At 38.5% G+C, this 27265-nt stretch overlaps 1 protein-coding gene across 2 annotated transcripts in view; it reads left to right on the top strand.

Annotated features, from left to right (window-relative positions):
* LOC134546349 (CD109 antigen-like) overlaps positions 1-27265 on the top strand; it is a 211467-nt gene that overhangs the window by 132736 nt on the left and 51466 nt on the right. Inside the window, exons 9-14 of one of the 2 annotated variants that reach the window (XM_063389125.1) lie at positions 2176-2277; positions 10441-10695; positions 16995-17138; positions 24720-24857; positions 24944-24998; positions 26402-26543. In XM_063389125.1, the coding sequence (XP_063245195.1) occupies positions 2176-2277; positions 10441-10695; positions 16995-17138; positions 24720-24857; positions 24944-24998; positions 26402-26543 (836 nt within the window). The remainder of the gene's footprint in view (positions 1-2175; positions 2278-10440; positions 10696-16994; positions 17139-24719; positions 24858-24943; positions 24999-26401; positions 26544-27265) is intronic. The other variant, XM_063389124.1, reaches the window with a different exon arrangement.

Genomic DNA, 27265 nt, shown 5'->3' on the forward strand with positions numbered 1-27265 from the left:
CCTGAGAGGATTGGTGTGAACCAGGTGGTATACGCGAATAAACACTGTAATTTTTGAAAAATTAAAATGTAACTAATCGAACAGTAATATCGGTTTCACTCTCAGTAAGGGATGATTTGGAAAGGTACGCAACGTGAGTTAAAGGTCACGCCCGGGCGGGCAAGTCAGCCAGCCGACTAACGATAAAGTACATGTACCTAACCACAAAATGTGATGGGAGGCATATAAAGATAAATGGTGTGACATATTTATAGTTGTGTTATTCAACACATTTATATTACGTAAAGTATATTTTCCTACACAATTTTGGAACACATTAAATAAATTAGCCTTGCTATTTATGGTAACTACACAATTTCGAATAACACGAGCATTTTTAGGAACGAATTAGTCGTGCTAAGTGAGGGATAGGTGTATTATGTTCTTTAATCTCATTTATGATTATGATGAAGTAATTACGTAGTAGTGTCCAAGTATGCCTGTTACTTTGACCATGCCAAACAAGGCTTCGATTCTGTTAGTCCTTCCATACTTCTTAGTAAGTTATCTAATTTTGGACTCAATGATTGTTTTATAAACTGGTTTTCCAGTTATCTTAGAAATCGTAATTTTTATATTACTATTAATAACTGTATTTCTCCTTATTTCTATGCAAGCTCTGGTGTTCCCCACGGTGGTACCCTATCACCAATACTTTTAAATATATTCAACTATGATATCTCGCTGGCACTGAATCACTCTATTAGTGCTCTTTTCAAAGGTCTTAAAATCTGTAGAAAAATAACCTCTCAAAATGATTGTGTACTTTTACAAACCGATATTAATGAAATTAACAATTTGTACACTACAAATCTATGTAGTTACACTTAATAAAGAAAAACTAAAATAATAACCATTACTAGGAAATATACACCTATTAAACATGACTACTTATTGGATAATACTATTATCCTAATACATACTACAATATAATATCTCATGATCATTGTAGACTCCAAAATATTTTTTCATCAATAAAAGATCTCAGTATCATTGTAGACTTCAAATTATGTTTTCAACATGTAGACTCTTTATCTCCAGTTCCAAAAGAATGTTAGCCCTTATCAAATACATCACTTTTCATCAACTTCTGCGAACTAAATTCTTTCACTATACTTAGCTCAAATTAGATCAAAACTTGAATATTGTTCGATACTTTGGAATAGTATAATTTAATCAGATGGTGACAAAATTGAAAACATTAAAAAAAATACACTTAATTTGATTTCTAATAAACATTTCACCATGTAATTTTAGCTTCCCTGTTAGGTCGTAGAATCCAATTAAACTACTTTTGGTTAAAAAAGAATTAGTTGTTAATATACATAACTACCTAAGAGTTCCTCAAATGTATAGCAGTCCATTATCCATCATCTTATGTAGGTACCTTGAACATAAACAATGACATCCTATTCAGACTAACAACTAATTATAATAAACAGAATCTATTGGAAAACTGTAATTAATTATAAATAATAATTATTTAAACAATATCATAACATTTTTCTCATTCATGTCCTGTTAACTTAAGCTGGTAGTAGTGTCTATCTTTTAATTTAATAAATATCTTGATTATTCTGATGTATGTTTCATGTCATTAATATTTTAACTGTTTTTTAAATTTTATTTTAATGATGCTGTACATCTATGTTATATTTTGTGTTTCTGTTTATGTATCTGTTGAATTTGTTCTCTGTATCCTGTATTGTCATTTATTTTTTTGTTTATGGTGCACATTCCTTCCAATCTCCCTAAGGGGTGTTTATGTGCATCTTACAATATGTAAATACATACATAAATAAATAAATAAAATAATAAATATTAACATTGTGAGGGATGGCAGTTGAGAAAACTTGCTTAATGTTTCCATGTTAAGTATTGATAGTGATTAAATCTAGATGTTAATATATGAACAAAAAACTTTTATTCCTTAATTATGTTTAAATTGTACAACAGATTTGATTGAAATTTTGTATGTGGAATAAACAAATGACCCAACATGTAAGGTACTTAAGTTCAAAAAACTCCAATTGTATCTTGTAAATAAACCATCGGTATTGGTGCCAGAATAACTTTTGTACATGTCACAATGTTTTGCCATTTTAGTAGTAGATAAAGCTTACGATAAATTTTCAGGCAGAGTATTTGGAACTGAAAGAGTGGTTCTCGACCATAAACAAAGCTACATCTCCGAGTTCCACATTTGTCCAGGCCAATGTTGTTACAGAAAACCCAGCAGTAAGTACTTTTAAGAAATTTTTTATTTTAGTTACGTATTTTGTGTGTAAGCCACACACGCTTGTATGTGAACATTTGAAATTATCATTGTGTTGGATCAAGTACTTATCTTTTATTTTGTAGGCAGCATTTTTTTTTTTTAATTTTTGCAAACAAAACTGGTATATTTTCAAAGAAATAGGTGGTAATATCCCCTATAAAAAATAATTATTTGAACATGCTAACTGCCACAAAATATAGATTTACTATCATATTTATGAAACCCACTGACTATTTGTGGGTTTACTCAGGGCATTCATGTTTCCCCAGCCCATTTAATCCATCCATGCTCCATTCTCTTAACCCATCACCACCTCAAGTGTCGATGAGATGTTAAGCCATTTCAGTCATTTGCATAACTGGGCAGGGGCGACCGCCGGGTCAGGCCAGGGTCCCGCGACTGGTAGGGCCCCGCATCAGACCTTTCATTACAGACGCTATTATAGTTTAAAATGTTCCTCAATATATTTATGACCCATATACGCTCTATAACACGATGGTAATTTAATTTAATTTTCATTAGAATAACAAAGTTTCTCAACATTAATTAGAAAAACATCATAAACTGTGTCTGGGCTCAATCGACAAAATGGACTGTATAATTACTAATAATCACAAACTTCTGCAGTCGCGCACGGCCGACTTACCGATACGAAAACTGTTAGATACCACAATGAACGCTGGTAACGACATCCTGTTTTGCTGGGTTGCCCAGCAGCACTTTATTAAACAGCTCTACAACAGCATGTTACACGAGTTCCCGCCATTTCGTAACTAACTGAACATAACAACAACAACAACACAGCATACCAACCTATACTCAGTACACAACACCTCTTCCCTTCAAGATTTTCCCCATTTGCCATTGACAAATGCAAATACTATATACCATAATACAAGACACTACACTGTAACACTACCATCCACAACTCTAGCCCCATTGAGTTACTTCAGCACATAGTCTTTCAACCTCACTGGTTGCTGTTTCACTCTGTTAGATACACGTTTACTACAAGGTGAGTCTTGTTCAGCTTGCCATGTTGCAGTGTCAAGCTTTTCGAATCCCCGGAACGGACCTGAGAATTCTTCATCTGCATCCTTACTAGACCTGTACTCTTCTATTACCGGTGTCTGCTGTTCCCAGTTGCTGGTGGTTACATCTCTAACAGAGTGCCTGACACCCATCGTTCCAAGGTGTGGTCCTGGTGCCCCCAGCGAACGGTGCTCAGCATCACTCCTCTCGCAGCTGATGTCCGCCTGGTCATCGTCTTGTGGACTGAGAACCGGCCATATTTGTTGGTTCCTTCCTAGTGATAGGTCTGCAGATAAACTACCTTGGTGTAGCGCCTTCAACTCTCTTAGACGGATCTGATCTACATGGCGTCTATAGGTCTGCCCCACATTATCCCTCACAGCATATATGAATTGCCCTTGTTGGCCAGTGATTGTTCCTTGTAACCATTTTTCGTTCCCACTGTAGCTCCTTACCCATACCGTATCATCCACTTGGAAATGCCTTCCTATACAGCCTGATGATGATTGTGCTACAATCCTGTGTCCATTGTGACCCACAGCCGGTCGAACCTGGTCCAGCACTGTTCTCAGTCTACGTCCCATCAGGAGCTCTGCTGGTGTCTTCTCACCGCCACCTAGCATGGTGCGAAGTGCGAACAATATCCTGTTCAGTCTGGTCTGCCAGTCACCATCACCTAGCTTCTTCAGCTTTGCCTTGATAGTTTGAACCATGCGCTCAGCCAGACCATTGCTGGATGGATGAAATGGTGTTGATTTCATCAACCGAATGCCATTTTTCCGTGCAAATGTCTTCATTTCCACAGACGCGAAGGCAGACCCATTGTCTGAAACTATGCATTCAGGTATCCCATGGACACTGAACATGTCCCTCAACTCCCGAACTACTGATGCTGATGAGCTTGATGACACAATTCTCACTTCTGGCCATCTTGAGTAAGCATCCACTGCCAACAGAAAAACTTTACCCTGAAAGGGCCCAAAGAAATCAATGTGAACCCTAGACCACGGTTTTGTTTCTGGTTCCCAGCACACACCCTTATTCTTTGGTGGGTTAGCACGAATCTGTTGACACTGTTGGCATTGGCCTACGAAATGTTCAATGTCTATGTCCAGTTTAGGCCACCACACATAGCTTCGTGCAACTGCTTTGGATTTCACCACCCCATCATGGGCTGCATGTAACATTTGCAGCATCTTCTTCCTCAACACTGTTGGCATTATAACTCTGTTTCCCCACAGAACACAGCCTTTATAGAGCGACAGTTCGGTTCTTCAATTCCAATATGGTCTGAGCTCTTCTGACACTGCCTCCTTTTCTGACCAACCTATGTTTGTGTTCTTTTGCACCACACGGAGTACTGGATCCACTGCCGTCAAGCTTGCTATCTTTGTGGCCTCAATAGGCGGGTCAGGAAGGGCTTCCAACATTAACAGATCTCCCACGACCGGAATATCCAGCTGTGGTGCCTTAAGTGGTAGCCTACTTAATGCATCTGCGTGTCCTATGGTAGTTCCTGGTCTGTAAAGCAATTTGTAGTCAAACATGAACAGCTACAAGCTCCAACGCAGCAGTCTTGGGGATAAAATGTCTGGTGTTTGCTTGGTAGGATCCAACAGTCTCAACAGTGGCTGGTGGTCTGTCACAATTGTAAAGACCCTAGCTGTTACATATTGTCGGAACTTTGTGACACCAAACATAATCGCTAACACCTCTTTATCAATTTGTGAGTAGTTCTTCTCATGCTTCTGTAAAGAGCGTGAGCCAAATGCTATAGGTCTCTCACTGCCATCATCCTCCTCATGTGCCAGCACTGCTCCCACACCATACTCTGATGCATCACACGTCAAGATCAATGGTTTCAAAGGATCATAATGCACTAACACAGAGTCCAACTGAAGAAGCCTTTTCGATGCACGAAATGCATCTTCATGGGCTTCTGTCCACACCCATTGTTTACCTTTGTCCAGTAACCGATGTAGTGGTTCTGCCACATCAGCCTTATTGGGCAAAAACCTCTCGTAGAAGTTTGAGTCCTAAAAAAGCTTGTAGCTCCTTCTTGCACGCTGGAGATGGAGCATTCTGGACAGCTTCCACCTTCTCTACTGTTGGGTGTATTCCCGTGCTGTCCACTTGGTAGCCCAAAAATGTGACTGATGCTACAGCAAATACACATTTCGACCTTTTAAGTTGCAACCCGGCTTCCGCAATACGCTCCAGGACTTGATGGACCCTCAGCCAATGCTGTTCTTCACTGGATCCAGTAATCAGAATATCGTCTAGCAATACTACCACACCCTGTATCCCTATCAACAAGGTTTCCATTAGTCTCTGAAAAACTGCTGGTGCACAATTAATTCCAAATGGCAACCGCTTCACCCTGAAAAGCCCTTTCATGGTATTCACAGTCAACAATTCAGCAGTTGCGGTATCCACTGACACTTGTAAGTACGCATCAGCTAAATCCAATTTCCACCAGTCGGTCTATTTCCTTACACACACTTTCACGTAACGCAAATGCTACTGAACGGCATTTCCGGAACACTGGTGTTGCCTCAGAATCCAATTCTATATTTACTGGTGGTCCTTTATAGTGGCCCAATTCCACGCTAGCAAACACTCCAGGATGTTGCCTCACTATGTCTGCCACCGCTGCAGGCTGAAGTGAAAATACCCCTTCCACGGAAATTCCAAGAGGTCCCAACCAGCTACGTCCTAAGAGGCTGGGACCTCTCCCTTCAGCCACTAATAATGGTAACCTTGCAGTTGCAGACTTGGTTTGCACATACACGTCCAACACCCCTAGCACTCGCAGCTTTTCTTGGGACCATGTGTGTAGCAGTAACCTAGCCTCCTGTAGTGATGGTTTCTCTGGCCAGAGCCGCTCAAAGGTATCTTTACTAATAATCGAAAACCCAGAACCTGTGTCAACCTCCATGTCTAGCTTCATTCCATCCACATGTACTGTCATTCTTATTGGCGGCTGGCTTTTAGGTGACTGTGACTGGAAATTGAATAGACTATACTCTGACGCTTCTTCAGATGAGTCTCCCTCAAATACAACATTGTAATTGCCACTACTCTGGTTCCTCTTTGGATTCTTACCCATATCCCTGGCATGGGTTCTGTGCTTTTTATTGAGACATGCTCTTTCCAGATGGCCCAATTTACCACAGAAATTACACATTGTTTTGCGGTGTTTACAGCTCTCTGGGTTGTGTAATCCATTACAATGCCAACAGGGTTTCTGCTCTTGAGGTGGATTCGACCTGTTCAACAGAAACGCCCTTTCGTGGACGGCCCGACTTTTCGAAATGCTTACTTGACTTACAGTCTCAGCTAACTCACGTACTTCGCCTTGTAAATCACTCACATTTCGACTAGCAGTTTCTGCCGCAGTAGCCATGTCAATAGCCGCCTGGAATGTTAACTTATCTTTGGCTAACATTGCATGTTGCACTGTTTTATCACGCACACCACACACTACACGATCACGCAGCATTCTGTTCAAATCGACAAAATTGCAGTGAGCTGATAGCCGTCGCAATTCAGCCATGTAATCAGCTATCGATTCTCCCTCATGCTGATCGCGTTTGTAAAACTTGTATGTTTCAACAATTTCACTTGGCTTCGGTTCGAAGTGATTATACAATGCCACTAAGATATCCGCTATATCGACCTCGTTTGTTGCCTTCGGAAGTAGCAGTGACGGCACCAAGTTGTACAATTCGGCGCCACAAACAGTGAAAAATATTGCCTTCTTTTCTTCCTTATCTGTAGGGCCAATGAAAAATGGTAAATAAAAAAGGCCCATTTCGGTGAATAAAAAGAGTTATTTCGGTGCCAAATTTCGGTGAAAAAAAAATTGTTTAGTTAGAAAAAATAACTATTTCGTCATTATAATTTTATACACATGTATATGTTTGATGGAATAATTGTTTTATTTGGTCGAAATTTATCAAAAACAATGTTTTGAAGTACATTCACATCTAAAATTTAGCACGCTGCATTTGTAATTAAAATTCTCAAGATTACATACAAAAAAATCGGAAACTGATCATAAACGTTAGTGGCTCAAGTCCATTACTACTACCTATCTCTGAAAATCAGCTATTATATGTTTCCTGCAAACTAGTCCCCACCAAAACACTGTACTTATTCAATAGTATAGAGTATTGTTTTTTTTTGTTTACTTTTTCACCGCCTCAACTGCGTGTGCGGTATTTGTTCATGTATATGTTGGCACTCTTGGCCGGCATTTATTTTCGTGCATTGCTGTGACAACTACGAAAATAAATAGTCGCCTCGGCTAGGACGCCCAAATACAACAATTAACATTTTGAAAGTTATGATTTGATTGGCTAATATGGAAGTGACGCTATTTTTCTGGACTGCGTTTGGCCGATTCAGAGAAAAGAACAAAGATTGAGTTAAGGCCTATCGACGATTGCATCACCAGACGCATTTGCGGTCGGCAAAATAATGTCATTTTTGCCGTTTTATGGCCTTCTACGTCTCGTAGGAACGTGTGCGACGACGGAGACTGAGTAGGCGTACGTCTGGATGTAATAATTTTCATTCGTGAAATATATGGATCTAGAGTAACTTGACGCTTAGTTCCAGAACCCGATGCTTTGTTCACCTTGTGCGATGCTCGAAATTTACAGTGTTTTCACACGTGTATTTTATTTTCCAGTCGAATTGCACATTACAGAACTTGCACATCATGATGCCTTTTTCTTTACTGATTACGTAAAATCCTTCAGCTCTTTCGAAAACACAACTTTCGGCATTTTATACGTTTATCCAGTGACCACGGTAATATGACCAAAATGACACAAAAACTTTCAACGGAAAACGATCATAGATGCGGAAGAGAGACATATTGCATCCACTCGGAAATAAAGAACTTAAACTCGACAGACACGCACTCGTGAAAACAAAATCATAGAACATTTCGACACTCGTAACTACCAACGCCATCTGTGATTTGTCCACCAGTAGCTAAAGTGATACTGTTTATTGCCACACTCTACTCTATGGGTGCTAGAGAAAAACAAAAGCAAAGATGGCGTCTCACATATAACCTCTTGTAATAATAAACGTTTTGTGCAAGTTCCAGAATGATTCAACGTGATTTTTCGCGATAAAAAAGGTTATTTCGCGCGAATATCGCGATTTCGTCATATTTCGTGAAACACTACGGATTTCGCGCATCACAGCAAATTTCGTTAAAACGAAATGCAGTATATTAACGTCTTATCACTACCAAGTAAGGTTATTTGTATTACACATCATGTGCAAGTGATTTTTTTAAAATTTCGCGATTTCGTCATTAACGAAATTTGACTACCCCTACTTATCTGTCACCTTGTTCGCCACAAAGTAATATTGCAGACGTTCAGAGTATGTTTTCCAGGTGTCTCGTCCTGGAACAAACTCTCCGAATGAAGTGAACATAGCCATTGTAGGTTATGATGCGCCACGCTGCACGGCCGTGATGCTAACAACGATATTGCTTGACTTATAAAATCCGTATCCCCTCGTCGCCAATGTTAGATACCACAATGAACGCTGGTAACGACATCCTGTTTTGCTGGGTTGCCCAGCAGCACTTTATTAAACAGCTCTACAACAGCATGTTACACGAGTTCCCGCCATTTCGTAACTAACTGAACATAACAACAACAACACAGCATACCAACCTATACTCAGTACATAACAAAAACAAAACTAAAATGAACTGGTCACAAGATGGTGTGGAAGCAGCAGCGTCACGATTCCAACGCTGCAGGCGGGAAATTCAAATTCAACATTTACACCCGACCTGAACAAACTGCCTCTAGCCTGAGGCTGGATCAGCAAAAAAATAGCAAAACCATAACTGTTAGGTTAACTTAAAATGTTGTTTTAAAGAGTTTATATTTCAAAATTTCTGGAGTAGTGCCTCTCAGGCTCCTCCAGTAAGGCCCTTCTTCAAAATATCAGGGTTGTGCAAAAGTAAATGGCTCAGTTTTAAGCATTTTTTTTTGCTTCTATTTATTTTGTGTTTTTGCAAATTATTTTTAATAAATTTATAATTTTTAATAAATTCATATTATAACCAGAGTTAATTATTTATAAAATAATTTTTCTATCAAACTAATCCTTATTTAATGTTTTTTTAGGAACTTAATTGCAATATTTTTATGTTGGTCCTCGCATGTACTGAAAGCATGAAATCATGTGGTATACAGTTTATGATTAACCAATCGTATGTAGCCTTCATCTTTAAACACTTTGTTTTTAATGTAATCATTTATTAAATAAAAAAATTGGGTTATCCCAAACACATAGAAACCAGAGTTCTACGGGGTTTTGGGAAAACCTAATTTTTTTTGTATTTGTGTATGATGTACTAAAATTAAAAGAGTTTAAGAGATGAAGGCTACATATGAATGACTAATCCAATACTGTATACTATATGACTACATGCTTTCAGTACATGCTTGGACGGACATAAAATTAGCCTTAGAGTTCATAAAAACTATTAAATAAGGGCTTTTTTTTAGTAAAAGAAAACTTTTGTAAACAATTAATTGTAGCTAAAAAATGCATTATTTAAAATCATGTCCAAAAAACCATAATAACAGAAGCAAATCAATTTAGGATACTACCCTCTTAAGGTGGGTTCTCACATGCCATGTTGATTTTTTTTTTCATTTCTTGTCATTTCTGTTATTAGTAATGGGCTTTTTCTGTTAATGTTTCTCTATACCAACCTCTTTTAAATTTGGTGTTCTGCACAGATATTTTCAAAATATATTTCTTAGTGTTATATAATACAAGTAAAAAGGTGTGTAAATGTTTTTTATTGTTATCACTTGCGTGCCTTTTTTACAGTAATTATAAAACGCTTAGTAAAAATCCGTTGAAAATATGTGTGACAAGAACAAAAAATGTAAGGGAGGCATTGTGTTAGATTGACAAAAAGCCCTTCTTAACTATAGTAAAAAGTAAATAAAAAATGAAAAAAAAACATGGCATATAATACACTTTGTTGACAGCACCTTACCATGTGAATGACAGTGGTTATTGCGATGTCCTTCCAGGTGAACAAGGACGTGGAAGTGGTGGTGAACTCGACGGCACCCATGAAGTACTTCACGTACCAGGTGATTGGTCGAGGGGACGTCCTCATGGCCAACACGGTGCAGGTGCCCGGCCAGAGGAGCCACAAGTTCCGGTTCCTGGCGACGTACGCGATGGCCCCCGCGGCCCACGTGGTGGTCAGCTACTTGCGGGACGACGGCGAGGTCGTGGCCGACGCTCTCGACATCCAGCTGGACGGCGCTCTGCAGAACTTTGTACGTCTGCAGTCGCTCGCTTTTCCCCCACTCCCAGGTCTTGGATCCCACCGTATTAGTTTGTTTGCATCGTGGACGGTCATTGAGTGTCCCTGCCTGGCAGGCCATTTACTCTGCAGCTTTACCTTTTCATAGTTTTGAATGGCATTTATTGCTTACGGATAAGATACAGTGCTGTAGCTGAATGACTTGGAACACGTAGTTCTGCAGCATCAGGAACATAACTATCACTATCTATCTCCCTCTCTCTCTCTCTCTCTCTCTCTCTCTCGTGCTCTCTCACTCTCTCTCGCGCTCTCTCTCGCGCTCTCTCTCGTGCTCTCTCTCGCGCTCTCTCTCGCGCTCTCTCTCGCGCTCTCTCTCGCGCTCTCTCTCGCGCTCTCTCTCGCGCTCTCTCTCGCGCTCTCTCTCGCGCTCTCTCTCGTTCTCTCTCTCGTTCTCTCTCTCGCGCTCTCTCTCGCGCTCTCTCTCGCGCTCTCTCTCGCGCTCTCTCTCGCGCTCTCTCTCGCGCTCTCTCTCGCTCCCAAGCTGCTCATTAATATTTTAATTTTTTTATATAGTACTGAATTTTGCTGCCCATTTTAATAGTTGTAAACTGGCTTCCTAAATAATCTTTGAAGCGATCTGAACCTATGTACTCCCAGACACTAAATGGCACAGTATACATGCGTGTTGCTTGTATATTATAAGTACGAGCCATTAATATTGCTTATTTTATATCCAGATAAAGGTTGCTAACTAAACAAAAAACAGAACTGTCCTTATGTTTATTAGTTGCTATACGTAGTACAATATTGGCCCGAAGATAGGCCAACCCCCTTGTTGATGACCTTAAAATAAGGAAATTTTTTTAGCAGCAGTTTTAATGGTAACAATTTATTCTGATATTATATAAAAAAGAAATGTTATTGAAGTAATTTAGTTTAAATATTATATTTCTTATAAAATGTTGTACCCTTTGTTTGCAAATTTAATAGTACACATGATCAAGAAAACTGAAGATGAACTTAACCTATCACTTTGCTACATCATAAAAGTTAATTTTTAAAACATTTGGAAGAGGTTCTCACTTCAGTTTTATTGCTTATTAAGCTTAAATAATTTTGTACTTTACCTAAAAACATGATGCAACAAAATCCTTTAAAGAATTCTTCCATTCTATCAAGTTTAATTTTTTTAATGCCGTGAGAAACCCCTGAACAGTTTTACTAATATTGTTTGTTTATTTACAGCACAATATTTAGTTTTATCATTGTGAATGTTAAACATTATGAATAGTTTCTTTGCAATGAATGCTCACAGTGCAAGGGTGCCTATGTATAGCATTTTTTTTTTTCCTTTAATGCTGCCATTATAGGCCGACGCTACATTTCGTTTGCTAAAATTAGCAAAAAAAGAACGGTCTATATTCAGACCAATAAAATAAGATTCAATCCATCTGAATTGCTAGTCTGACATAGATAAAATTTTCCACGGGGTTTAATTTCTCTATTATAAATGGTTTTGTCATACTAAAGTGTAATTTAAGTACACAATAAATACATAAACCTTTTGTGGTTTGCCTTTCAGGCATCAAATGAAACCTTACAGTTCAGTATTGGAGGATATGTTAATTTTTTTAAGTTTTTTATAATCCTAACTTTTATTTAAGGGCTATTTTTAAATTTTTAACTTGATTCCTTCCTTGCATTTGTTGTTCCTGTTAATACTTTCCTAGTTATATGCACGAATAAATGGAGACAAGAGAATAACAACATCCATCTTGGATACTTTATTTACCTCTATTCACTCTGGTGGCATGATACCACACTAGTAGGTTTGTTTACAATCTCGTAACACCCCCTGTCAATTTCAAGTATAGCATTAACATTCTGACAAACAGACACATAACTTGAAATTGTATAACAATAGACCATGCACACAAAGTCAACCCTCCACTACAAAGAAAAAGTTTGCCATACACATTATTTTAAACATAACATTTCTCTGTACACACAAAATTTGGTAGCAGTTAATGGTTTGGTGAGAATGTCTGCGACATTTCTGCTTGACTCTACATAGGCCACTTCTATTAGTTGCTTATCAACGATGTCTTTTATGAAGTGGAATTTTATGTCTATAGGCTTTGAGCGCTTGGTGTTTTCATAATTCTTCATCATATGAATAGCGCCCTGATTATCAACCATGAGACAACTCTTAACTTCACCCACAAACTCTGATAGGAGCCCCTTCAGGTACAGCAGATCCGATGCTGCGATGCTGCACGATGTGTACTCTGCTTCTGCAGAGCTTAAGGCAACGATGGGCTGCTTTTTCGAATTCCAGGATACCAGATTGCCTGAATGGAATGATGCCACCCCACTCACACTTTTACGGTCTGTCTGGTCGCCCCCCCAGTCTGAATCTGCATATGTGATTATCTGCGATAACTGGTCTGGACATTTGTGGTATGTTAGTTTCTTGTCACTTGACCCCTTCACATACCGAAGCACTCTCTTTGCTGCATTCCACAAGACCCTAGTTGGGCGGTCCAGAAAGTGACTCAAATATGCTGTGGCGAATGCTATCTCTGGCCTGCTGATTTGGGATAGGTAGGTTAGGCTACCGACCAGTTCTCGATACGGTACCTCAATCACTGCATCTGATTCGCTGATTTCCAGTCTGTCTTCCATATGAGATGAAGATCCTTTGCAGTTCTCTAAGTTAAATCTCTTACACATTTTTTCGATAAGCTTATGCTGTGACATTTCAATTCTGTCATCTGATATACTTAATTCTGTACCAATGAAGCACTGTACTTGTCCCACATCTTTTGCATTAAATTCTTCTTTTAGTTTTACTGACAATTTTTCTATTTTAGCTTCTTCACCCATCAAGAGAATGTCATCTACCCATATCACCAGCCACAATGCATCTCCCACATACAAACATGCATCAAAAACTGACCTTCTTAAATTGTTCTTGGTTGCAAACTCGTTAAACCTATTGTTCCAGCATCTTGGAGACTCACGGAGTCCATATAGAGCACGTTGTAGCTTCAGAACCTTCTCCCCCTTTTTCACTCCCTTTGGCGGGAAAATATATACTTCCGTGTCAAGTGTACCGTTGAGAAAGGCGGTTGGTACATCCATCTGCTTAATGCTCCAATCCTTCTTAAGTGAACATGACAAGGCTAATCTGATGGTAGGTAATCTGGCGACCGGTGCATACACTTCTTCCTGTGTGTCTGTTTGAAACCCTTTGGCCACTAATTTAGTTCCATCTGCTTTAGTGTGAAATACCCATTTTGTCTCGATAGGCCTGACATTCTCTGGTAGGTCCGCTGGTTTCCAGGTTCCGAACTTATTGTGTGCTTCCAGTTCCTTATTGATGGCCTCTCTCCATTCTCCACTTTCTTGCACTGCTTCCTCATAGGTTTGAGGATCTCCCTCACTTACCAGGCAGTAGGCAACATACAGTTCGTAGTTCTCCAGGTGCTTTGGTTTTGTTGATTTTCTCTTTGGTCTTGTTAGTGAGAGATCGTCGTCCTTGTTTTCAAACCCATAAAACTCTTCGTCGCTTTCTGTCACTGTCGGTTCTGTACTTATCGCTCTTGTCACACCTTCGCATTTATTCTCATCTCCATTGCTGATCTTCAATTTTGTTGCACCTGGTTTTTCCTCCTCCTCGTACACCACGTCAGTCTCATCGAATGTCACATCCCTTGACACTTGTACGTTGCCTGTCACAGGGTCCCATACCCTATAACCATTAGGGCTGTAGCCAACCATTCTTGTCGGCTTGGCTCTAGTGTCCAGCTTGTCCTTCTGTGGCAACTTCACCGCCCATGCCTTGGTTCCGAAAATCTTCAATTTTGTAAGGTCAATCTTCCCAAGAAAGAGCTCCGCTGGGATTTTCCCTTCAAGTGCCGCTGTAGGGGACCGATTGAGCTGATATGCTGCGGTGCGTACTGCCTCACCCCATAAATATTTTGGCAGGTTTGTTTCTGCGAACATGGTTCTCACTTTGTCCAGTAATGTTTTGTTTAGTCTCTCACTTAACCCATTCATTTGCGGCGAGTACGGAGCTGTGTATTCCAGTTGGATGCCATTCTCCGTGCAGAATGTTCTCAGTTTTTTTGAAGAGAACTCTCCTCCATTGTCGCACCTCACCCTGCTTGTGCACTTTGTTCCGAACTGGGATTCTAACCGTTTTATGTAATTCATTAGATTTCCCGCAGCCTCATCTTTGGTCTTGAGTAGGAATATCACACAAAAATGTGAGTGGTCATCAGTGATAGTCTGATAGTACCGCTCACCACTGTTCGTAGGTGGAGTGAATGGACCCCCTATGTCTGTGTGTAGTAATTCTCCAACCCTGTAGGATCTCGGTGCATTACGTTTTGGAAATGGTAGTCGACTGGCTTTTCCTTGCCGGCAAGAGTCACACACTTTATTTGAATGGGGCAACCCCATAGACTTCAAACTCGCCCTGTTCAGGTGTCCAAGTCGCCTGTGCCACAGATCTTCTATCTCCCCTAAACAACAACGTTCCAGCTTCTGCAATGAAAACGTGGCTTCATATAGCTTTCCAGATGCGTAGCATACAACATTTAGGCCATTACCATCCACTATTTCAGCTTTCTTAGCACTAAAAGTAACTTGTTTGCCTGAATTGACCACTTTTGTCACCGATAGCAGGTTAAACGTAAGGCTCGGTACAATAAGAGCTTCCAGTTTTATTTTTACTCCGCCTTTGACTAGTCTTAGTGTTCCCCTTTGGTTTGAAGTCAGCTCTTCCCCATTGGCCACCTTTATCTTTATAGGATTTACAAGATCTTCAATGTTTTCCAAGCATGACTTTAGGCTTGACATGATCAGATGGTCTGTACATCCTGAATCTAATATAAAAGTGATTTCACTTACCCTTTCTTCACCTTGAGCTAGAGCAGCTTCTTTTGTTTCCGTTGTGGCAACAAAGGTGACTTCTGTTTCATCGGAGCACAAATATCCTGAGTTATGTTCGCTTCTCCCAATATCACTGTTTCTTTGATTTCTACCTCAATATCTATTCCCCCGATCATGGAAAACATCTCTGTTAAAATGCTTTTCCACCTTGGGACAATTTGCCACAAAGTGACGGGTATCTCCACATCTAAAGCACTTCCTGAGTGATCTTGATGCAATAAATGATGATTCTTTGTTCATATCTTCTGCTTGCATATGGTTCAATTTAATTTCTGCATCAAGTAATCTCGATTTCACGAAATCCATTGTTAATTCGGTGTCCATAGTTTCAAGGACTGTGATGACATTCTCATAACGTTCGGACATGGTTAGCAACAGATGACCGACTTTGTCATCTTGCTCTAGGGCAGACCCCATCCCCTCAAGATCGCTTATCAAACTGTCAAACTTGTTTAAGTGTTCTTGCAAAGGTGTGTTACATTTCAATGTTAAAAGTTTCTTCCTAATCAACAGCTTTGATATTGCACTCTTCCTGTCAAAGATCTTGTCCAAAGCGGTAAACATGTCGGAGGCAGTTTTCGCATCCCTGACATAGTCAATGTGGCGATCTGTCACACAATTAATAACCAAATTCTTAGCCTTTTTGTCTGCAGTATTTGCTTTCTTCAGCTCTTCTCCCACCATATCCATCATTTTTACTCCTCCATCGACCACCCATCTCACCTCTTTTTCATCCAATAGTGAAAGAACGCGAAATTTCCAATTTTTATAGTTCGTGTCGGTTAGCTGCTGGTATAATGTGGAAGTGCTGGCCGCCATGTCATCAACGCTGCAACCCGATCACTTAAGATTTTAATTTTTTAAACCGAATGTCTCAGAAATTCACTTCCCGATCGCGCCACGCACATTACCTACTTGTCTCCTCTTTCTTAATTACCAGTGTACTACGCCTGGGCCCATAACCTGTTAATACTTTCCTAGTTATGTGCACGAATAAATGGAGACAAGAGAATAACAACATCCATCTTGGATACTTTATTTACCTCTATTCACTCTGGTGGCATGATACCACACTAGTAGGTTTGTTTACAATCTCGTAACAGTTCCACCATATTTTCAATAGATATTCACTTAGTGTAATGACATTTTACACCTATAATATTATACTAAGTGGATATATGTATGTCAAAAATATTTGTTACAGAACAACAAATGAAAGGGAAGTATCAAAGTAAAATTTTAGACGTCGCCCTTAAACAAAAGTAACTACAAAAAAAAAAATGAAATTATTGACATGGCATGTGAGACTGAGCCTTAAAAGTAAATATAAATAATTTCTTTGTTTTGTTTCAGGTTGACATTGATGTAAATCCTTCTGAAACTGGGCCGGGTAAAAACGTTGACTTGGTAGTCAAAGCAAAACCAAATTCCTATGTCGGTTTGCTTGGTATTGACCAAAGTGTTCTACTCCTGAAATCTGGAAATGATATTACTGAGGTAAGAAATCTGTGATTAATTTCACTCCCTCAAAAACATTATTACCAAAGATTAATTTATCTTAAAAGTTTCATAATGGACAGTGTGGTGATATTGGTTTTAACCTCTTAGCAACCTCTTAGCAACCTCTTTGCATGAACATTGTTTAACCTTCAATATTACCTCTTATTCAAATCTATGTATTAATTCATGTAACAATCTAAGTCATGTTTTGTGCTTAATAAAGCCTTAGTTTCTGATGATAAGGTTTATTATGTCAATTTATTAAGCACATTTTACCAAGAAACATTTAATACAAACAATGGACAAGTATTTCAAGCCCGAGAGATTTGAAGCAGATCACACAACTGGGAAAAGCTCCTCACAATGGAATCACTGGAAGAAAACATTCGAAGTCTTCACAGCTTCAATCAAGGCTTCTGAATCTGATAAGCTGTTACTACTCTACAATCACGTGAGTCACAGTATATACGAACTTATTAGCGAATGTACTTCTTATGCGTCTGCAATCGAAAAGCTAGATTCACTCTTTATTAAACCTAAGAATGAAATATTTTCAAGGCATAAACTAATGAGCCGACACCAGCAACCTGATGAAAGTGTAAATCAATTCTTACAATCTTTGCGTCTCCTTAGCTCTGACTGCGAGTTCAAAGATGTTAAAGCAGCAGCTTATAGGGATGAATACATTAGAGATGCATTTATAAAAGGTCTCTCATCGAACAGTATCCGACAACGTTTGTTAGAAAACGCAACTCTTAGCCTGGATGAAGCATTTGCAAAAGCACGATCATTAGAATCAGCTCATATAATTTCTGAATCCTATATTCCTAGCCAGACACCTTTAGCCTCAACTGAGCCGGTTCAGCAACCAAATTCTCCTGTAACCGCAGCCAGCAGTAGTCAGAAATGTTTCTTCTGTGGGTTCCCTCGTCATCCTCGTTCTTCCTGTCCAGCGCGAGAAGCTACATGCAAACTCTGTGGTAAGAAAGGCCATTATGCAAAAGTCTGTAGGTCAATTAAGCCCAAAGATCGTACTGCCGCCTTACCTGACTCTCCTCAAGACACAGATGACTTCTCAACTGTTGCTTGCCTTCCTGCTAAGTCTCTGGTTTTCCCTACTAACCAATCGTAAGACCAAACCAACATCTTCCAAAACATCAGCTGCTTCTCCAACTAGCCTTTCCAAAACCATTGTCAAACTGAAAGTAAATGGTTTTCCAGCTGAAGGGCTAATAGACACGGGGAGTTCGGAGAGTTACATAAATGATGGTTTTGTCTCCAAACATAAATTAAAACAATATCCTACGTCATCTGAAGTAGCTATGGCATCGTCCTCTTTGGCCATGCCTATAAAAGCTTATTGTTCCGTAGATTTACAAATCTCGGACAATATATACAGAAAAACAAAGCTTAACGTTCTAAACAACTGTTGCGCAGATGTTATATTAGGGCACGATATCTTTAAGCAGCATTCCACTCTGTCGATAGTTTTTGGTGGTAATAAACCTGAACTGCAAATCAGTAGCTTAGCATGTGCCAAAGTCGGTACGGCCACCCTCTTCGAACACTTAACACCAAATTGTAGACCTATCGCGATCAAGTCCAGACGACACTCAAACGAAGACGAAAAATACATTCAATCCCACATAGAAAAACTTCTCTCTGACGGTGTCATTGAAGAAAGCAACTCTCCCTGGAGGGCGCAGGTACTAGTCGTGAGTGGAACACATCGAAAACGTATGGTCGTCGACTATTCTCAGACTATAAACCGATACACGATGTTAGACGCTTACCCAATCCCTTCCATAGAGAAAATAGTTTCCGATGTAGCTAAATATAATATCCACAGCACAATAGATCTCAAGAGCGCATATTAACAAATACCAATAAGGGTTGAAGACAGGCCGTACACCGCCTTCGAGGCAGCAGGAAAACTCTGGCAATTCAAACGTATACCAATGGGCGTCACCAATGGAGTGTCTGCGTTCCAGAGGAAGATGGACGAGATCAAGACCAAAGAAAGACTACAAGGAGTTGGCATCTACTTGGACGATGTGACGGTGAGCGGAAAAGACCAATCTGAACACGACTCCAATCTACGAAAATTTTTAGACGTCTGCAAGAAATATAATTTAACCATTAATCAAGAAAAATCCCATTTCAATTTGAAGTCTCTTAAGCTCCTCGGTTATCTCATCGAAAACAATATACTCAAACCAGATCCCGACAGACTTAAGCCACTGATTGATTTCCCTATCCCTAGAAACAAAGCATCCTTGCAACGAGCACTAGGGATGTTCGCTTATTATTCTAAATGGATTCCAAAATTTTCAGATAAAATACGTAGATTAGTGAACTGTAAAGTATTTCCTATGGCCCCTGAACTAATCCAAGACTTCAACAATTTACGGAACTGCATAGTTAAATCCTTCGTCGTTAACGTAGAGGAAGACATCCCATTCTGCGTCGAAACAGATGCCTCTGACGTCGCCATCGCCGCCACTCTGACTCAAAACAAGAGACCAGTAGCCTTCTTCTCGAGAACCCTCACTAAGAGCGAACAACACCATTCAGCTGTCGAGAAGGAAGCTTATGCGATCATTGAAGCCCTTCGGAAGTGGAGGCATTACTTGATAGGAAGAAAGTTTCAACTTATAACCGACCAGAAGTCTATTTCTTACATGTTTAACATTCGGCATCCTGGGAAAATCAAGAACGAAAAATTTACAAGATGGCGGTTAGAACTTGCTCCTTACAACTATGACATCATCTACAGACCGGGGAAGGAGAACGTGGCGGCTGACGCTCTCTCTAGGACTTGCGGCTCGCTCCATACCTTCGACAGACTTGTCCACTACCACAAGGCTTTGTGTCACCCAGGGATCACCCGGATGGCTCACTGGGTGAAGAATCAGAACCTTCCCTACTCCATCGACGAGATACGCCGAGTCACGTCTTCCTGCAGAACATGCTCCGAAATCAAACCTCGCTTTCACAACAAGCGGAGCACCCTCATCAAGGCCACCGCACCCTTCGAACGGCTCAGCGTTGATTTTAAGGGACCATTACCATCCAACACTCCTCGGAAATATCTGTTAACGGTAGTCGACGAGTACTCCAGGTTCCCTTTTGCCATCCCTTGCAACGACCTATCCTCCACAACCGTCATTCAAGCACTAAATCAGATCTTTACACTCTTCGGATATCCTTCATACATTCACACAGACAGAGGCACATCCTTTATATCCAGAGAACTTCAATCATTCCTACATTCCAATGGAGTTGCTACTAGTCGTACTACACCATACAATCCGTGTGGAAATGGCCAAGTAGAACGTTACAATGGGATAATATGGAGAACTGTATCGCTGGCGCTGAAAACGAAGGGACTCGTGATAACGCAGTGGGAGAAGGTGTTACCTGAAGCGTTGCACTCCATCCGCACACTGCTCTGTACTGCTACTAACGCTACACCCCACGAACGTATGTTCTACCATAAGAGAAGGGCCAGTTCTGGAGTTACTCTTCCTTCGTGGCTTACTACACCAGGGAAAATTCTAATGAAGAATCACGTCCGTCAGAGTAAATATGACCCCCTGGTGCAAGAAGTAACTCTGCTTGAGGCGAACCCTGACTATGCTCTGGTTCAACTTCCAGATGGTAAGGAGACAACAGTCAACCTCAGGCATCTCACTCCTGCAGGGGATATTGTCAACAATGAATCTAACTTAGAAGACGTGAATTTTCCAAACCTCGCTGATGATCCTAATCAACACACTGAAGCATCTGAAGACACCCAGCTGAACCTCACTCCAGAAGATTCACCTGCGAAGAACATGAATGATCAAGACCTACCTCAAGTGAACCCAATTCGGACTCCACCCAGATCTCCTCCCAGACCTCAACCTCCACTCCGGAGATCTTCCCGCACCACTAGACCTTCTGAATATCTCAAGGACTATGTCCTTAAATGAAGAGGGGGCGAATGTGGTGATATTGGTTTTAACCTCTTAGCAACCTCTTAGCAACCTCTTTGCATGAACATTGTTTAACCTTCAATATTACCTCTTATTCAAATCTATGTATTAATTCATGTAACAATCTAAGTCATGTTTTGTGCTTAATAAAGCCTTAGTTTCTGATGATAAGGTTTATTATGTCAGACAGTCTTTTTAATACCTCTGAAACACTAGTCTGAATATGGTGAATTGTCAAAAATAACGTTACCTATTCAAACAGTTCAAAAAGCAGAACTATTTTTAAGACTATCAATTGTTAATTTTGGTATAATGTGAGCTGTTTCCTTCATATAATTGAAAATTTAGATATTAGCATGTTAAATTTTCATTAGATACTGTTGTGAGGTTGAAGCTCTTCTTATTGCTTATGTGTGCAACACCAAATGCCATGCTAAGTAAAACTTAAACATAACCACGAATTAAACTTTTTTTAGTTTTATCTTTAATACACGATTTAATAGTATACATACTTTTTTTATACTAAGAATTTAATTTCAAATTGTAAATTGAGTATCTAGATGTCAGGTATGCCATTTAGACAAAAAAAATACACAAATGTATACTTTGTGTTATAATATGGGTTTAGAATGTTTCAGGTTAATATTTTTAATGCCATAGAAGTATAACTTCTAGTGTGTGTGGAAACTTTATAGTATTAACTGTTTAGTGAATTTTAACTAGGACAGTATTTTAATAAAATTTCTTGTGAAAATCAGGTCCAAAGCAGGCATTTTATCAAAGATGTCTTTACGTATTAATTTAAAAATTCTAATTGTTTAATGCTGCTAATGGCTATCTGCGTTTTATGGTAGCAAGCAATGTTTACAATTCAGGCAGCCAATTCTAGTGGTGGGCACAGAAAGTATGTGTGTGATTTGCATCCACAAATTTTGGTACTGTACGTATTTGAAATGTGTCTATTTTATTTATCAGTTTATTTATCATGCTCAATATTATTTTAAAGAATTCTACATTAAATTTTGTGTCAGAGTTTTGAATTATAAGTTTATTTGCAACATGAATAATATAAAAACAGAAAGTTTTCTTGTTACTGAGATTAGATGTTTACACATCACTGGTGAGTACTAAAAGACTTCTCATATTTAAAAAAAAGAAGATAATTTTTCAATTGTAGCATTGGTATGGTGCATAGTTATAAAGTCATAACATATGCCACATACAGGAAAAAAAAAGACTGCATTTATGATCTGTAATTTGCATTCCTTGAGGATAAATAACTGAACTTAATTTAAATTAAAAATTCTTGTTTTCATCACTGCATTTTATCCTCATTTTTTATAAAGCACAAACAATCATTGATTACCCCGTTATCAAACTGGAAACTTCATGATAATAAAATAATAATGCCCAAAGGTGTCGGCATGAGACACATTTCAAATTTTAATAAACATGAGTTGTTTTATTCCTGTTGAAGTTGTGAGTTTGTGAAGTTAATGATGTCATTTTTAGCCTTTTTCTGCACTATGGCATCCCACTATTTATTTTATTTATAAAATAATATTTTGATTAAGACATTTGTCCATTTTTTTTTGCTCTAAAATAAACACAAGGATGCATGGCACCCCTGCTTGTTAAAAGTGAAGGTTTACATTAGAAGGATAGGAAATTCGTGAAGTACACAAATATTTAAATCATATGTTATTAAGTATTGAAAATATATCTTTATTCATTAGAATAATGAACTTCAGTGGAATCTAAGAATGAATAAATGGGTTTATGATACCTAGCTAAAATATCATACATAACCCCATTGGAAATGTCTGTACAAATGTTCATATTTCTAATTAAATTCATTTGAATATTTAAAGGAAAATGTTTGTTGTTTCCAGCATAGTGATAAATGCAGTCTTGTCTAGTGTCACTTTACGAATGCTGGCCCAAGAGTGAGGAGTGGGGCGCACAATATTCCTCCTTTCCCTCACCGCCATGAGTGACCCACTTTTAATCCCTTCCCCTATAAGCAATCGAGTGCCCTACTCCTGAGTGATGCACATTTTGATGCACTTTGATGAGTTATTGCCTCGACATACCCTACTGGCTGTGAAGAAATTTTACTTCAAAAATAAAAATCTTGGAATTATTCACATTTCATCACCACCCACCATGTCATTAAAAGGTTTACCTAAGACCGCATTTATCACTATGCTGGAAACAACAAACTTTTTCCTTTAAATATTCAAATGAATTTAATTAGAAATATGAACATTTGTACAGACATTTCCAATAGGGTTATGTATGATATTTTAGCTATCACAAACCCATTTATTCATTCTTAGATTCAATTTTTTTCTCGGTGCATTATATCAATAGCAAAGCAAAATGTTTTATTAAAGATATACAACTGTGCCTTTTCATTGCTTCCTTGTTCATTCCACACATGAAAAATTAGAAAAATATGCTTTGGTTTCTGTAGCTTTTTATGATGTTATGGCTGAAACACGTTAAGCCAAATAAATTGTTGCCCCCCGAGTAGGGGAAACCAGAGAGTTAGTTAGAGCGACACAAGAAAATTGTGTTATGAGAGTAGCAAATTTTATTAAAATGAACAATTGTAGTAGAACAAGCGACATGTTAATACGATACACTTAACTTGTCTTTTGATGTGATTATTCTTTCTTAGACTTGTCACGTTAAATATGCCTTCTGGCTGTCAACACAAAAATAAGGCATGTCAACAATTAACATTACACATAAAATGACAGCGTACCTATTTAACTGTTACAAAAGAATAGAAAATCTCTGAAGTTCTTAAGCTCGCTTTCCTCTAAGCACCAATAGCGAGTCACAAAGTACATTAAATATAAATATATATAGAAAAATTACAAAAGAATATTAATTCTTTTTTTTTTTTTTTACCAAAATGTTATTGTTTGTTAAAAGTCTTTAAGTTCAAAGCTGTCTTGTGGCTTATAACAAAATTTATGTGTAATAGACCCCTCGTTTTATCATGTCCAATACGGCCGGACACTCTCCTCAACACTCCACTTGTTGGCAGGAGGTTTGAAACAGAGGGTGTTGGTGGGAGGAGAGGGGGTCGGCAGCGGCGTGAGGCACATCGGGCTTAGGGAGCGCGTAGCCTTGGTCGACGTCATACTTATGCAGAAAAAAATTGGTGTGTTCCAATGATACTGCAATGAGCTATGAGTCAAGCCATTTGTACACTTTTCCCATAGGTATATTTGCTATAAGACATAGCCTTAAGATTTTTTTTTTCCTTTTTTTGGTTATAGCACATTATTTTATAGAATACCTTGTTATCAATATCAACAGAAAGCTACAAATAGTTTTTTTTGTCAGAATGACTAAAACTGTGATAATACTATCAATAGACACTAATTTTAGGTCTTAAAAATTCAACAAATATTATAATTAAAAAAAAAATAACTTTATTGTAGTTTATTTTGCAATCTAAGCATGGGATGGGCTATAGCAGACGCCTCGAGAGGACCCTACACTGTGGTGGCAGAGGAGAGGGGGGGGGGGGGGGTCGTGTTCTGTCCTACGCTCGTACAGCTTGCATCCTGATCTCCCAATCCAGGATGACGTGGTGGAGGAACTGAAGTCCTACGATGCCGGAGGACACAACCCGTACAACGTTCCGATGCCGTTTGCGAGGCGCAGGAAGCGATCGTACTTCTGGTGGCCCGGATCCTCGACGGCGAAGGAAGTGTTTGACGTGAGTAGCGAGGACGCTAACAGGCAGATAACACACTTTCACTTCTTTACTCATTAATGCTGACTCTGCTTGTTTTATTCCTACAGAATTCTGGAGCAGTTATTTTGACAAATGGACTAGTTTACGAAGATTCGCCTCTCAGTAAGTATTTAAAAATCTAGACTGCTTGAATGTAAGTAAAATTGTAGTTAATTGTTTCATGATACAGGGGTAATTACATATTGGCATAATGAGTTGGTGGTGATCATGATCATTGAAGTGAGGATTGGTAGTTAAATCTCAACCCCCTCAAGACTTAATTTATGAGCAAAGTTATAATACTAGTGTTTCAAAGTCAATTTTATTTTGTGAATAGCACTAATATATATAATCTGTCTAGAGTAACATAGTGTGATAACTAATTAATTATGAACCATTTAAATTTTAGTGTAATGTATTGGGCTACAAAGTGTGCTATTTTTCAACTCAAAACCCCAAAAGCATTACATACTTATCGAAAGACAAAATATAAAATAAACTTCATAGTTCATCTTTCACCTACATCTTTCTCATCTACTTGAAGAGCTGGAGTGCAGCCAGTCGCTTTCATTGGGCTTTGATATACAGAGAAATATGGAAAATCCAGATTTGTTAATGTGAAAATATGCTGAAAGACTACTAAGTCTTCAGGAATACTGTAAAGAGGTGATAATATACCACAGTGTTTAAAGTTCTTGGATGCTTTTGAGTACCTTCTAAAATTACTTTAAATAAAAATTTCAGTACAGTTTATGCTAATTTAGGTATAGTGCTTCATTCTATAATTTATGAAATGAATCAAAATAACTGAGTACAAGGTCAGAATGGAACCTGAAAGTATTGTGGATGTCAAACACTTTGTTTTGAGTGAAGCTTAGGGTATCTCACTGGGAAGCCAAAATATGGTTGCTCCTACATTCCTGCCATTTTTTTAAATTTATAAATTGTTTCTCAACTCCTTTAAAATATCACTGTGAAAATCTGAGTTTATTGTTGCGAGAGGAGAAATGAATTTACAGAAATTAATTCCCTAAGTAAATATTTTATAAATTTTGGGACTAACTTTACAAATAATGTAACAGAAGTTTTGGTCAGATGACAGGAAGACACTTGTAGACTGATGCAAAATATTGTGGAAAGTTAGGTTTCTTCCTCTTGTCTGATCAACATAATCGTAAGTAGAGTACAAACATTTTTCCAATCACACCTCATATTTAATACAAAAATAAATAAAATGGATAATAATGATGTGTATGTAATTCTCTTACCACAATCTTGTACCTCCAGTATATGGTTCATTGTCAAACAAGTCTGGAATAACAGTAATTTCAGAAGTCCTGGTTTAGAATAGTGACTGTAGGTGTGTTAAACTACTTTTAGTTTTATGTTTGTTAGAAATTTAAGGTCATATTGAACTTTTATAGGTTTTAAAAATAATATGATTTGTAATAGATTTACATATTAGTATTTTAAGTAAGATGTGCTGTTCTTGCAGTTGCCTATGCTAACAAACACTACTTGTGCAGTATACTACAGGTCTAACTTTGGGATGGATCTTGCGATGGAAGAGGCGGCTGTGGGGTTTGATGCCTCCCCTTCGGAAGAAACGGGCGTTAAAGTGCGTCGCAACTTCCCCGAAACTTGGCTCTGGGACTTGCTTGATGCAGGGTAGGCGGGCACCGCTAAACCACAGTAACTAAACTTGGAGCAACAAACTCACTGTGTCATGCAGTGACGTACAGAGCGACTTTGTTTGTGATCTTCTAAACATTTTTTACCAATTGGCCATGGTGTGTTGAAAATGTGCACTGTATGGTACTACAAATTATTGTAAACAAGAGGATTATATAATTGATTATAAATATGTTTTACTATTTTAAAGGCCTCATCTTCAGAGCCTTACCAAATAGGGAGTTTGGTAGACCAGAATAAATTAATTACCATTAGTTTGTAGGTTTTAAAGAATGTGAAATCAATCATTTTTGAGTAGGAAACTTGAGGTCGCAAACATTAGTTTTTGATATGTCAAGTGCGTTGAAGCAGCAGCACATAACAACTGGGATAAATGTGCATGTCATACTATTTTCAAGACACTACTGTTTAACTATATTTAAATTTATTTGACTGTAAGGCACAATCTAACAAGGTGGTTCATAATGATTCAATAATAAGATTAATGCAACAGTTTGCATTGCAGCCAACTTTGGTGCATTTACTATGCATAAGGTGCTGAAACTGTAACTTGTTCTAATCTACTATTAATTCCGTGATAACTATAAGTAAATGTAATTATATACCAAATTATTAATGTGTACAGCTGTATTGGTAGTGAAGCGTTCCACATTTACGTAACAGGAATTTTGGGAAGGATAAGGAAGCAGGTTATTTTG

This window comes from Bacillus rossius, chromosome 1, assembly GCF_032445375.1.
Source record: "Bacillus rossius redtenbacheri isolate Brsri chromosome 1, Brsri_v3, whole genome shotgun sequence".
In the NCBI taxonomy this organism is placed as follows: Eukaryota; Metazoa; Arthropoda; class Insecta; order Phasmatodea; family Bacillidae; genus Bacillus; species Bacillus rossius.